Source organism: Canis lupus, chromosome 21 (assembly GCF_048164855.1).
Source record: "Canis lupus baileyi chromosome 21, mCanLup2.hap1, whole genome shotgun sequence".
Lineage (NCBI taxonomy): Eukaryota > Metazoa > Chordata > Mammalia > Carnivora > Canidae > Canis > Canis lupus.
In genome coordinates, this window is record NC_132858.1 from 15,870,904 (window position 1) to 15,884,334 (window position 13,431).

The following is a 13,431-nucleotide window of genomic DNA, read 5'->3' on the forward strand; positions in this document are numbered from 1 at the left end:
ACATTAGAATTTATAGATGGTTAAAATATGTATAAGGTTTGTAGCATAGTCTGTAGTTGGGTTTACTCTTTCTTGCACATTTTTCTGCTCCACTCAGTGCAGGATCTATTATTCATAGCAGTTTAGTTTTTTGCTTTGTTTTGTTTTTGTTTTTTTTACTTGTAAGTATTCCTTGCTGAGATAATCTACTGGCAAATGCCAATGTCCTTTTGATCTTTTTCTTTCCATTGAATCAATGTTGAACTTCAGGCATATTTATTTCTCATCTGAAATAACTTTTCTACTGCACAATTTCCTAATGGCTTTTTGCATCTGATCATTTCTCAAGGCATAGATTAAGGGATTTAACATGGGTGTTATCATAGTGTAGAAAACTGCAACTGCTTTATCAATAGGTAAAGTAGCTGCGGGTCTCATGTACACAAATATGCAGGGCACAAAGAATAGGACGACCACTGTGATGTGGGAGACACAGGTGGAGAGGGCTTTGCGCTTCGCCTCCAAGCTGTGGTTCCTTAGGGAGCGCAGAATGACCACATAGGAGACCATGAGGAGGAGGAAGTTTAAGGCACAGATGAAACCACTGTTGGCAGCAACAAAGAACCCAAGAGTGTGGGTATCAGTGCAGGCAAGATTGAGCATAGGATTCAGATCACACATAAAGTGATCTATGACGTTAGGGCCACAGAAGGGTAGAGGGATGATAAAGAGGATCTGTATGGCTGCATGAAGAAAGCCTCCCACCCACACCACTGCCATGAGCAAGCCACACACCTGCCGATTCATGATGGTCATGTAGTGCAGTGGCTTGCAGATGGCCACATAGCGGTCATAGGCCATCACAGTAAGCAGGATGACATCAGCACCTCCAAAAAAATGTTCCCCAAAGATTTGGGTTATACATGCATTGAATGTGGTGGTCTTCTTTTCACGGAGTGAATCTACAATCAGTTTAGGGTTATTGACAGAAGAATAGCAGGCATCAATGAAGGAAAGATAGGCCAGGAAAAAGTACATGGGGGACCCCAATAATGGGCTGGTGGTGATAGCTGCCACGGTGAGCACATTTCCTACCACAGAGATGATGTAGATGATCAAAAACACAACAAAAACGATTTTCTGCATCTTTGGATTCTCTGTGAGCCCCAGTAGAACAAACTCTGTCACATTGTTTCTATTCCCCATTATTTCATATTATACTTAATTACATCACCTGAAAAAGAAATCCCTTTTGTTATTGCAAACTTGAATTTATTAAGCTTCTTCATCTAGTAAATAATAACAGCCTAGATTCTACTGAGTTGTTTATTCTCCATAAGTTTTTTTGAGATAGAACATAAGTTCTTTGTCCTTGAAGATTACTTAAATTATCTCCTGGGTGAAATTTCTGTTGAGTATAGACATAAGGAAATACACAGGCTGGAGATCTTCAGTGTATACTTCATCATCTGAGGTGACTAAGCCTAACATGAAGTAGTGTAGTGTACACAAGTGACAGGGAAGTAGATAAAGGGAGGTAGGTTATGATGTAAAGGCTAAGGATGCAAGGTTAACATATTTTCCCTTTGTCGTTAGGAAATGGGGCACCATGGTGAGACATTGAGAAGATAGGTAGAAAAGTGAAGATAAATTTGAGGAAGAGGAATAGAGCTATAATTTTAATGAAGATCTTCATGTGTCTTGGGTGAAGTAGGGTGAAGTTCAGTAAGGGGATGGAAGCCAGAGATAGAAACTCCAGTTAGGAGATTATTTATAATAGTTGACATAGGAGTAATAGGGCATTGGAGGTGGGTATGTAAAGAAAGTATACAAAAGCTACTATAAAAATAAGTTATAATGCTTATTGTTTAAATACCATAACATTATAGTTGCTAAATATATAATTGCAACATAGAACACAATTGATTGTTATGCTCATGGTATAGTAGCAAGTACTCTGTAAAGGATCCCATTTAATACTGAAAACATCCTGTGTATCTGGTATTATATTATCCATTTTGAATTGTGGATCAGTCTTAGAGACTTATGTTGGTGGTAATAATAACAGCAACAGTATTTATTAAAATTGAATATTTAGTGGCCTTGAGTGTTTCTGTACACATTTGCTGATTTAATCCCCACCACAAACCTGTAAGATAATTCCCACTATTGTTACCCTGCCAAGATCAAGATGCTAATTAATGTCAGAGCCAAGATTCGTTCTAATTATACTTAAAAATTTTCCTCCGAATTCTTTATTGCTATAACTTGCAATGTTGAACTAGTAACCTTTATATGACTGTAATAGTTATAATGGTCTTATTACTCCTGTAGAGGCAAATGTGTATAACACAATTACATTAGCAGACACACACATACACATACACTGACATGTTTGAAGTGTCAATTATCAAATAAAATGTGGTACTGTACTCATTGAAAGGTCTTTTTACCTTGACTTCTCTCTCTCTCAGACCCAGTTCTCCCTACTACATTCCATCTCCAAAGAAAACCATCTGTAAAATGTTAAAAAAGGTTTCCACTGTTGTTAACTATTTGGTCTGAAAATCAAGAAGACAAGGTTAGAATTCTCATTTTTCCACCTGCATCTTCTTTTATCTGGAGTGCATTTCTAGCACATTTCATCCTTGTTTCCTCATCTGTAAAGCAAGATTAATAATATCCACTTCAAAGCTTTTGATGCAAATTGATTAAGGAAACATATTTGAATATATCACCACCATGTTGTACACACAGAGGACTTTCATCACCTTTTTAACTGTGTATGCACCTAAGATATACGAATGATTGACATTTTGAGTGTTAATTATTCGATAATTTAACTGTGCAAGATGTTTAGGAAGAATCATTTTAATTTTACTTTTCAAGAAGGCAGGGATGCCTGGTGGGCTCAGTGGCTGAGTGTCTGCCTTCAGCTCAGGGAGTGATCCTGGGGTCTTGGGATCGAGTCATGCATCAGAGTCCCTGAAAGGAGCTTCACTGTCCCCTGTCAATGTCTCTGACTCTCACTGTGTCTTTCATGAATAAATAAATAAAATCTTTTTAAAAAAATCAATGAATAAATAAGCCATAGGGACTCAATTAGCCATAGCTTTTGTTATCAGAAAGAATTAACCTTTCATGCTTAGACTAAAGAAATGATGGATCAGTGGCATTTATTATTCATACTTGTGTCTTTTTTATGTGAGAAATATATTTACATTTTGTTTTCACTCTCATTATGAGTCTAGATTATTAAAACACACCTCATTGCAAAAGCATGCTGTCTGGTGATGAAGAGTGGAGTCCTACAATTGGTTTCAGTTCCATGATTTTCAAATGTTTTCATGTGTCAGTTTAGATAGATGATATTTACCAAGTATCTTTTGAAGAAATGAGGTGAGGATGGAATACTGCATTACTATGTTTGAAGGGACTGAAGCAATGATTAAAATATAGGGGAAGTAACAATCTTCAAGATAATCAGCAATATTGAAAACTTACCATACAGACTTAGAAGACCTTAATGATGCTTTGGGGTGTTCAGAAATAATCCCATCTTCTAACTGATCTCTTCTTAGATAGTAACTTTCAATAGGAAAGCTACGACACACTCAGAAATTCTTCAAGTAATTTGATATCAAATCAACAGTTTTTAAGAAAGTGTTTTTATAAGTCAGAAGCTTCTCTTCTAGCCTATGTCCTCAAAAACTTTTTACAGAACACTTGGGATTTGAATTTAAAATGGATTCTTTTGAAACACTATGGAGAAATCATCTACAGATGGCTCTGGTCCCATAGGCAAAAAAGCAAGAAATGTGGAGGAAACACCTTCAAATGGCTTATTCTAACCATAATGAATCTTCCTCTGGAAATGTGGTCAACAAAAATCATTTTCACCTTACACTGCATGGATATTTAAAGAGGTTTCCATAAAGGTTCAAGGACCTTGTCTTATAGCTGCTACTTTCTCTCCCAGGAATTAATTATCTCCTCTGATGGAAAGACTTTGTCTTAGAAACCATGCTAAAGAGACATGTTAGACAAACATGAAATTTTGAATAGGGAATTGCATTCCATGTACTTTGAACCCAAGCATGTAAGAATCACCTTTTTCTATGTGAACCTGAGTTTTTAAGAAAGCTAAAGGTAAATAGAAAAATGGCATGATTCCAGTGTGGGATCTCTAATGTAGTTACCTGTTGACTCATGTCACAGAGAGAACTTCTGCCTTCTTAGCAATAATAAAACTTTTCTGGAACCTGCTACTGATTGCTTGAGAGCTAAAGCAGTGAGGGCATGAAATCAATGGTAGTCATTTTATACTTCTTCCCTCCAAAAGCTGTTTTTTTATTTTTCCATATTCATCAGGAGGCAGGAAGTAAATAGAAATTCTAAAAGGCTCTCAGTTTTCTTTGGGATTCATGGTTTGGTCAGTACAGAGTACTAGGCAACATTAAAATTGTGGAGAGAGATCAAAACACAAGAAGACTCCCAGTTGTTCCACATCTTTGTCACTTGGTACTGTTAGTTATTTCCTTTGAGTCATTCTAGGGGCCATGTGATGATGCATTATTGTGGTTTTAATTTGCTTTCTTTGATGACGTATGATGTTGATTTTTTTTAAATCTTATTATTGGCCATTTGTATACCTTCTTTTGTGTACTTTTGTTTGAGTCCTTCACATAATTTAAAAATAAGGGTTCTGGTTTCCTGGTTACTAAATTATAAATGTTCTTTACATACAATTCAGGTCTTTATCACATATATGATACGCATATATACAAAATTTTCAGCTACTCCACGGATTGCCTCTTCTTTTATAAATGGTGTTACCTGATAAGCACTGAATTTTAAAACTTTGATGAATTGCAATTTTTAATCTTTTCTTATAGTTCATGATTATTGTTTTATATCTAACAAATATTAAATATTGGTTGACCTCCAAGTTCAAAAAGAATTCTTCTGGAATTTCTGTGGATTTAGCTTGAACATTTTGGCCTCTGACTCATTTTGAGTTAATTTTGAGTGTGGTGTGAGGTGAGGTTGTGGTTTTAGATTCCTTTTTTTTTTTTTTTCCCTCTATGGATATCCCAATTGATCCGGTATAATTTGTGGAAAAGTCTATACTTTTCTCATTGAATTACTTGATATCTTTTTAAAAATTCATATACTCAGGCTTATTTCTGGGTGTTTTATTTGTTTTGAGGTCTGAGGGTTTATCCTTATGACAATACCACAGAGCATTGATAATGGGAGCTTTATAGCAATTCTTGAATTTAAGTAGATTAAGCATTCAAACTATGTTGTGGGTTTTTTTTTTAATGATTTTACCTTCTAGATTTCAATAAATTTGTATATTTCTACAAACATTTCAGATAGAATTGTTGATTTCTTTTAAAATATTCTTGAGATTGTTATTTAAATTGTATTGAAAACATGAAATAATATGGTAAAATTGGAGTCTTTTAACCCCAATGTCAAGGTATATTTCTTCAATTTTGTACTTTATTTTTCTCTGCAGTGCTTTCTAGTTTTCATATATATTTCTTGAATATACATGAATGAGTTTACAATTTATTCCTGGAAACCTGGGTGACTCAGTTGTTGAGTTGAGTATCTGACTCTTGATTTTGGCTTGGGTCATGATCTCAGGATCTTGAGCTTGAGATTCTCTCTCTCCTGTTCCCTCTACCCTCCACCCACACTTACTCTCTTTCTCTAAAAAAAATTAAAAAAATATTCCTCAATTTTGTTTTAAATATTTTACTTATTTATTTTAGTATTTCAGAGAGAAAGCACAAGTTGAGGGGATATAGGGAGAGACTGAGAATCTCAGGCCAACTCTTTGCTGAGCAAGGAGCCTGACAGAGGGCTAGATCTCACAACCACAAGATCATGACCTGAGCCAAAACCAAGAGTTGGACACTCAACCAATGGAGCCACTCAGGCACTCCTCAAAATTTTATGTTCTAAAATAATATTCTACATAATATTGTTTCTAATCTTAATTTCTAATTGTTGCAATTATAGAAGTATGTATGGTATTTTATCTTTACACTGCATCTTGTGACCTTACTAAATGAACTAATTAGGTCCATTAGAATTTTTGTAGGCACTTAACATTTTCTGCCTACATAATCAGGTCATCTTAACATAAATCTATTTTGACAAATTGCTTCTTCTTTTCCAATCTGCATGTCTTTACTTCTTTTTCTCATCTTACTGCAGTGACTAGAATATAAGGGACAATGCAGAAAAGAAATGATGGGTGGACATGGTTGATTTGTTCCAATCCTAAAAAAAGAATTTACTCTTAAATAATATAATACTTGTAGGTTTTATAGATATGCTTCTTATCAAGCTGAAAAAATTCTTTTCTTCATTTGTTAAGATCTTCTTTTTTAGATTTTATTTATTTGAAAGACAGAGTAAGAGAGAGAGCATGAGAGTGAGGTGAGGGGTGGAGGGAGAAGGTGGCTTCTGTACTGAGCAGGGAGCCCAATGCAGGGCTCAATCTCAGGACTCTGGGATCATGACCTAAGCCAAAGACAGACATTTAAATGACTGAGCCACCCAGGTGTCCCTGTTAAAGTCTTTTTTTAATCATAAAAATCAATAGAAATTTATCCAATGATGTTTATATCAACTTGAAATGACCTTTTAATTCTTCATTCTGTTAACTTAGTGAATTACATGGATTTTTAAATGTTATATCAACCTTTTATTCCTAGCATAAATTCTACATCATCATGGTTAATTATTATTTTTAAAGCAGCATCGATGGATTTGGTTGACTGGTATTTTGTTTAAGATCTTTGAGAATGAGTTCATAACGGATGTTTGTCATTTTTTTTTTCTTGTAATATGAATTTGGCATCTAGGCAATACCAACCTCATATATTAATTGTGTAGTATTCTCTCCATTTTCTGAAAGACTTTGTGTAGAACATGTATTATTTTATTTCTGGAGCCCATACAATGCTTTTAAATTTTAGGATTAACTTTCCATTTGACAAAAAGGGCTATTGATATCTTTGTAAAGGTTGCATGAAATCTGTAGATCACTTGAGGAATATTGCCATCTTATTTTATCGTAGTCTTCTAAGCCATGAATATGAACTGTGTTTCTATTTAATTAGGTCTTCTTTAATTACCCTCAAAAGTATTTTGTGGTTTTTCACAGAAAGTCTTTCATTCTTCCATTGCAGAATTATTTATAAAATCTAAGGTATGAAAATAACCTTACTATCCATCAATGGAGAATGGATAAAGAAAATGTTCATTTGCCATTCTGAAAATGCTGGGACCCTTAAGTATTATGCTAAATCTATTCTGTTTATGTTCCATAAGTAGAACGACAAATGCTGCATGGCATGTTGCACATCTGTGTACAACATGGTTTACTGAATATTTGAAACCCACTCTTGGGTCTGATGCTCAGAAAAAAAAGATGCCTTTCCAAATATGACTGTTCATTAACAATGCACCTGGTCACCCAAAAGCTCTGATGGAGATATTCAAAGAGATTCACATTTTCATGCTAATGTACATCTGTTATATTATATGGGCAAGGATTGGTTTTGATTTTGAAATCTTATTATTTAAGAAATACATTTTGTAAGGCTATAACTACTATAGATGGTGATTCCTTGATGGATCTGGGAAAAGTAAACTGAAACCTTCTGAAAAAGATCCACCATTCTAGATGCCATTAAGAACATTTGTAATTCACGGGAAGAGATCAAAATACTGACATTAATAAGAGTTGGAAAGTAGTTGATTTAAACTCTCATGAATGACTTTGAGGGGTTCCAGACTTCAGTGGAGGAAATAATTGCAGATGCGGTGGAAATAGCAAGAGAACCAGAATCCGAAGTGGAGGATGAGGATGTGACTGAATTGCTGCAATCTCATAATCAAATTTCAACATGTGAGGAGTTGCTTTTTATGGGGGAGCAAAGAAAGTGGTTCTTGAGATGGAATCTACTCCTGGTGATGATGCTGTGAAGATTGTTGGAATGACAACAAAAGATTTAGAAGAGTGCATAAAATTGTAGATAGAGCAAGAGCGGGGTTTGAGAGGATTGACTCCAGTGTTCAGAGAAGGTCGACTGTGGGTATAATGCTATCAAACAGTATCTCATGCTACAGAGAACTCATTTGTGAAAGGAAAACTCAATCAATTCAGCAAAACTCATGGAGAGAGAGAGGCAGAGACACAGGCAGAGGGAGAACCAGGCTTTCTGCCTGCTGCAGGACTCAATCCCAGGACCCCAAGATCACGACTTGAGTCAAAGGCAGACACTCAACCACTGAGCCACCCAGGTGGCCATACAGATCGGATTTTTGTCTCACTGTGCTGCATTACAGTGTTGAATAGAATGGTGATAGAAATGAGCATTTTGTCTCATTCTTGTTGTTAAAGAGAATGTATCTAACTTCATCCCTCTAAAATAACATTTTATGTAGGATTTTTAAGAAATATTATTTTTAGTATTAGGCAAGCTCCTTTGTATTAATATATTTTTGAGTTTTAATGGCCCCCATTAAAGTTTTAATGGCCCCCTTATTCATGGCCCCCACAACATTTTTATGATGAACTTGTAAGTTTATCACATGCTGTTTCTACATCTATTGAAATATATACTTGTTTTTTCACTTTTAATTTCCAGCTTGATGACATATTTTTCAAGTTTCTAATAATAAACTATTAAAGAATATCTGGGATAAAACTTGGTGATGGAACATTGACTTTTTATAAAGTTAATTTAATATATTATTAAGATTTTTATAGTGAACCTCAGAAGGAAAAGGATCAAAGATTAATTGTATTTCCTTGTAACCATAGCCTTGCAAAATGAATTAATGATAGTTTCATTTTTACTCATTTATGAGAAACTGTAAGAGAGTGGAATAATCTATTTTGAAAAACTATGGTAAAATCTTATAAATCCATTTGAGACTGGTATTCCTTTACTGGATTATTTTTGTTTAACTCTAGTTTTACTAGTTATAGACTAGTTATCTTCTGTATTTCTTCTCCGGTTAGTTTTGTTATAATTTTTTTGTAGAAACATGTTTTTCTGTTTATCCTTTAAAATTATTGGCATTTGGTTGTTGATAATGTTTTATATTTCTCCTTTCCATTTTTACCAATAGTTATGTTATTCTTCACTAAATACTATATCTTTTTCTTTTATATTGATCCATATTGTTAAAACTTCAACTATTTTGAAAGGCTTTTCAAAGATTCAATGTCAAAATTTATTATTTCTTTTGTATTTTTCTTTTTAATTTTCACTTTGATTTGCCTATGTGTTCTCCATATTACTTTTTGATGGGCTCCTGTCTTCTAATGATATATTCTTTTTCAGATTTTCTCTTTTCTAATTTTCTAAAATATTAAAATATTCAAAATATCCAATTTTCTAATATTTTCTAAAATATTTAAGTTATAATTTTCTTCAAAAGTACCACTATTCCTATATCCTATAGACTTTGGCAGACAGTATGTTCCTTATATTTCAAGTATAGGTAGATTCTTAAATTTCCAGTGTGATTTATTTCTTAACAAACTAGATATTTTGCAAAGTATAGTTTTAATTTCCAATATTGTGCTTGTCTGTGTACTTACGTTCATATTTACCTATATGTATATCTACTTATACCTTTTATTGTACTCAGAGTTTTGTAGAATGTCACATCTTTAAATATGGTGAAGCTTTTAAAGATAATCTAATATAATTATTATATGTATATCCCATCTGTGCATACAAAATAATTTTATGTATATTCCATCTATATATCCTTGTTAGATGTATAGTTATATATTATATATACTATATATAATATATATGATGTATATATCCATATACTTTTAAGTTCTATTGTTCAGATCTTTTATACCCTCTATACTTACTGCCTTCCTTATGCATCAATAATTGAAAGAGGAAGGTTGAAATCTTCCAGTGTCAAGGTACATTCATATTTTTCTTCATATGAATTATCTAAACTTATGTATTTGAAGGCTAGATTATTAAATGCATCCATGAGAAAGGGTCATGCCACAAGAAGACAGAACCAAATGCCATAATTTGAGGATAGTATTGGAAGAGGTTATATTCAAGATGTGGATAGTTGTAGGAAAATCACAAGGAATATACAATGTCCTGGGCTAGTGGAATTGAGTACAGCTGAATACAGTAGGTGCACAAAAGTGGCAAGCAGAAGTACAAATGAACAATGAATAAAAAAATATAAAGTAAAATTAGACTTACATGGATCTAGTATGAACCCATGTGGATTGCTGCTATGAACAAAAGACTACAATTCACTCAATTGGATTTACTCAAACAATGTAAAACAAAAACAAAACTAAAATAAGGAAAATAACTAATTGTGCATCATGGCATTTTCCAAATTCTAACTGATACCCTACTATTAGATGATACCTAGTAACACAAAACAATGTATAGGATTTCAAAGTTTCCAATGGATGTAACTATTGAGAATAATTTCAAAATCTTCATGCTAATGGCAATGACTCTATGTTGATGGGTAAGATATTAATAATCTTCTATAATCTCTTTGTATATTTAACTCAGATGATGTGAACAATTAAAAAATTATATGTACATATATATCTCCAGTCTTTGAGGAAATCATTCTAGAAGAGGAGAGAGAGAAAATAGATATCCACATTACATCAGTACTATAACATTATAAAAATATTGAATCATTTAGGCAATAACCTTCCAGGGACAAATCAAGGGGTGCCTGAGTGTCTCAGGCGGTTAAGCATCCAACTCTTGATTTCAGCTTAGGTCATGATCTCTGGGTCCTGGGATTCAGTCCACCTTGTCCTCCATGGTCAGTGGGGAGTCTGCTTCCGGATTCTCTTTCTCTCTCTTTCTCCTTCTGATCCTCCCCTTGCTCTCTTCCTCAAATAAATAAATCTTAAAAAAAAAAAAAAGAAATATATCAAGTAAGACTCAAGAGCATCTATATGACCCCTCTACTAATACAGACTTTATTTTTCAAATTATAATCACAAGCACATTGGCTACTATAAGATACCTGTGGGAGGTTCCCCCCTCAGGACCCCTTCATGCTTTAATTCATGGTATTCCCAACAATGTTTTCCTGAAAGCTCCTTTGGATGCAAGATTCACAGGAGAGTCAGAGGTGCATCACATCTGTTTGCTGTTACATGGTACAGACACAGAAAGTAAAAAGAAATGCCTGAAAGATTACTTTGACATATATATTGTTTATAATATATATAAGATACAGAGAAAATAATTTTAATGTCCATAAATCTTCATTTTATAAAAATTTGATCTCATAATTTAAATTTTTAAATTCTTCCGTAATAATTTTGTTGGTGGTTATTTTTAAGACAGTACATTCAGGAAAATCTTGAGTGCAATTGATGACAGTTTTAAGCCTTTATTTGTATTTTGAAGATAGTATCTAGGTGTAATGAAAAAATAGGCACTTACAAATCATATGGCTGAAATCAATGGTTTAGAGGTAGACCTCCCTCTTAGTACTTGTGCAATCTTGGACTCAAGTTTCCTTATTTGCAAAACAAGGACAATAATACAATAGTCCCCTTTACTCATGGTTCATGTTCCATGGGGTCAGTTACCTGCTGTCAAGCATGGTTCAGAAGCAAATGATCCTCATTTGATGTCTTGTAAGGTCAAGAGTAGCTAACACTACCTCACAATGCCTACCTCATTTACCTCACTTCATCCCATCATGTAGGCATTTTATCATCTCATATCATCACAAGAAGAAAGGTGAGTACAATAAAGGTGAGTGCAGTATGATATTTTGGGAGAGAGAGGGAGAGACAAAGAATAGGGAAAGGGAAAGAGAAAAATGCACAGGGATAGTTTATGGAATTTTTTTTTCCAGAAGATTCTCAGGAGAAACTTTATAGGAGCTGCTTTGAAGGATCTTTTTCTATATTGATCTACATTTTCACAACTGATTTTTAAACATTGTAGGTTGATCAGCACTGGATCTTATGTTAAGAGATGATGAGGTTTGCACCACTGTTAAGGACACACTGTAAACCAAGAGTGCGTTTCCTATGGTTTTGATTTTTTTTATTTTTGTTCTACGATTTTAATGAAAAGCTACCCTGGGATTTATATATGTCCTCTAACTGATCATATTCTTCTGTGTAAACAAATGTTAGGCTTGGATATTCTCCATTTATATATAAAGAAGTACTTTGCTAAGCTCTATGTTGAACCTAGAACAAACTTATTCCCAAGTCAATGTTTTTTTCCTTATCATAATATAAAATCTTCATCCTATCCCCTCTGGCAGAATACAAAATACACAGTTAAAACCAGTTAATTGATGAAGAAAATTCTGATATCTATTTTTTATACAACTGTTTTTCCTCTCCAAATATTTTTGGGAGTACTCTTCTGTGGCCTTGACAGGTAAGAATTTCAATTATGTAGAATGAATAAATTTTAGAGATCTAATATATAGCATGGTCACTATAGTTAACAACGCCATAATGCATACTTGAAATAACAAAAAGGATAGATCTTAAATAAAATCTTACACACACACACACACACACAGACAAATGCACAATGGTAATTATATAGAGAAAAATAGAATGCTACTTAGTTAGATTGTGGTGATGTTTTCACATTATATGTATATCAAAATAACATTTTACAACTGAAATATATATATTTTTGTATGTCGATATGCCATCTTTGGAACACTAATGCAGGCACTAAGCTTCATTATATTCCAGAAAGCAAAAAGTAGTGAGAACAGTGAAAATGTGATATTTTAATGAACTTATTTTAAAATAATCCTTGACAGGAAGAAAATATTGGTATTGAAAAGGTTTTCCAGGTAAATAATGAAATGAAGAATTAAACCTGCATTCTTGTAACAGTTACTAGCATGTGGTACCTTTGAATACACTGAAATCAAGGAGTTTATTTATTTATTTATTTCAAAATGGATATTTAAATTCCATTTAGTTAACATTCAATGTAATAAAAGTTCCAGGTGTACAATTTAGTAATTCAACCCTTACATCAACACTCAGCTCATCACAAGTGTATTCCTATTTCCCATCATCTATTTAACCCATCCTCCTACCCACCTCCCCTCTGGCAACCATCAGTTTATTCTCTATATTTAAGAGTCTATTTCTTTATTTGACCCCTCTCTCTTTTTTTCCTGATAGTTATTTGTTTTGTTTCTAAATTCCACATAAGTGAAATCATATTTCTATGAGTTGCTTCACTTAGCGTAATACTCTCTAGCTCTTTCCTTGTCATTGCAAATGACTATTGCAGGTAAAGCTTGTATAAACATCTGGGTGCACATATCCCATTGATTTAGTAGTTGTGTATCCACAGAAATCAATTAATTTTAAAAATTCATTATATTACACCTGGC

General features: G+C 33.5%; 1 protein-coding gene across 1 annotated transcript; it reads right to left on the minus strand.

The window, feature by feature from the left end:
- Window positions 1–255: 255 nt before the first annotated feature.
- LOC140613375 (olfactory receptor 4C46-like) lies at window positions 256–1,185 on the minus strand. The gene has a single exon (XM_072791905.1). It carries the CDS (start codon window positions 1,183–1,185, stop codon window positions 256–258), a length of 930 nt encoding a protein of 309 aa, XP_072648006.1.
- Window positions 1,186–13,431: the final 12,246 nt, after the last annotated feature.

Coding starts and splice junctions, on each gene's coding strand:
- LOC140613375 (XM_072791905.1), bottom strand. CDS start 1,185: ATGGGGAATAGAAACAATGTGACAGAGTTTGTTCTACTGGGGCTCACA.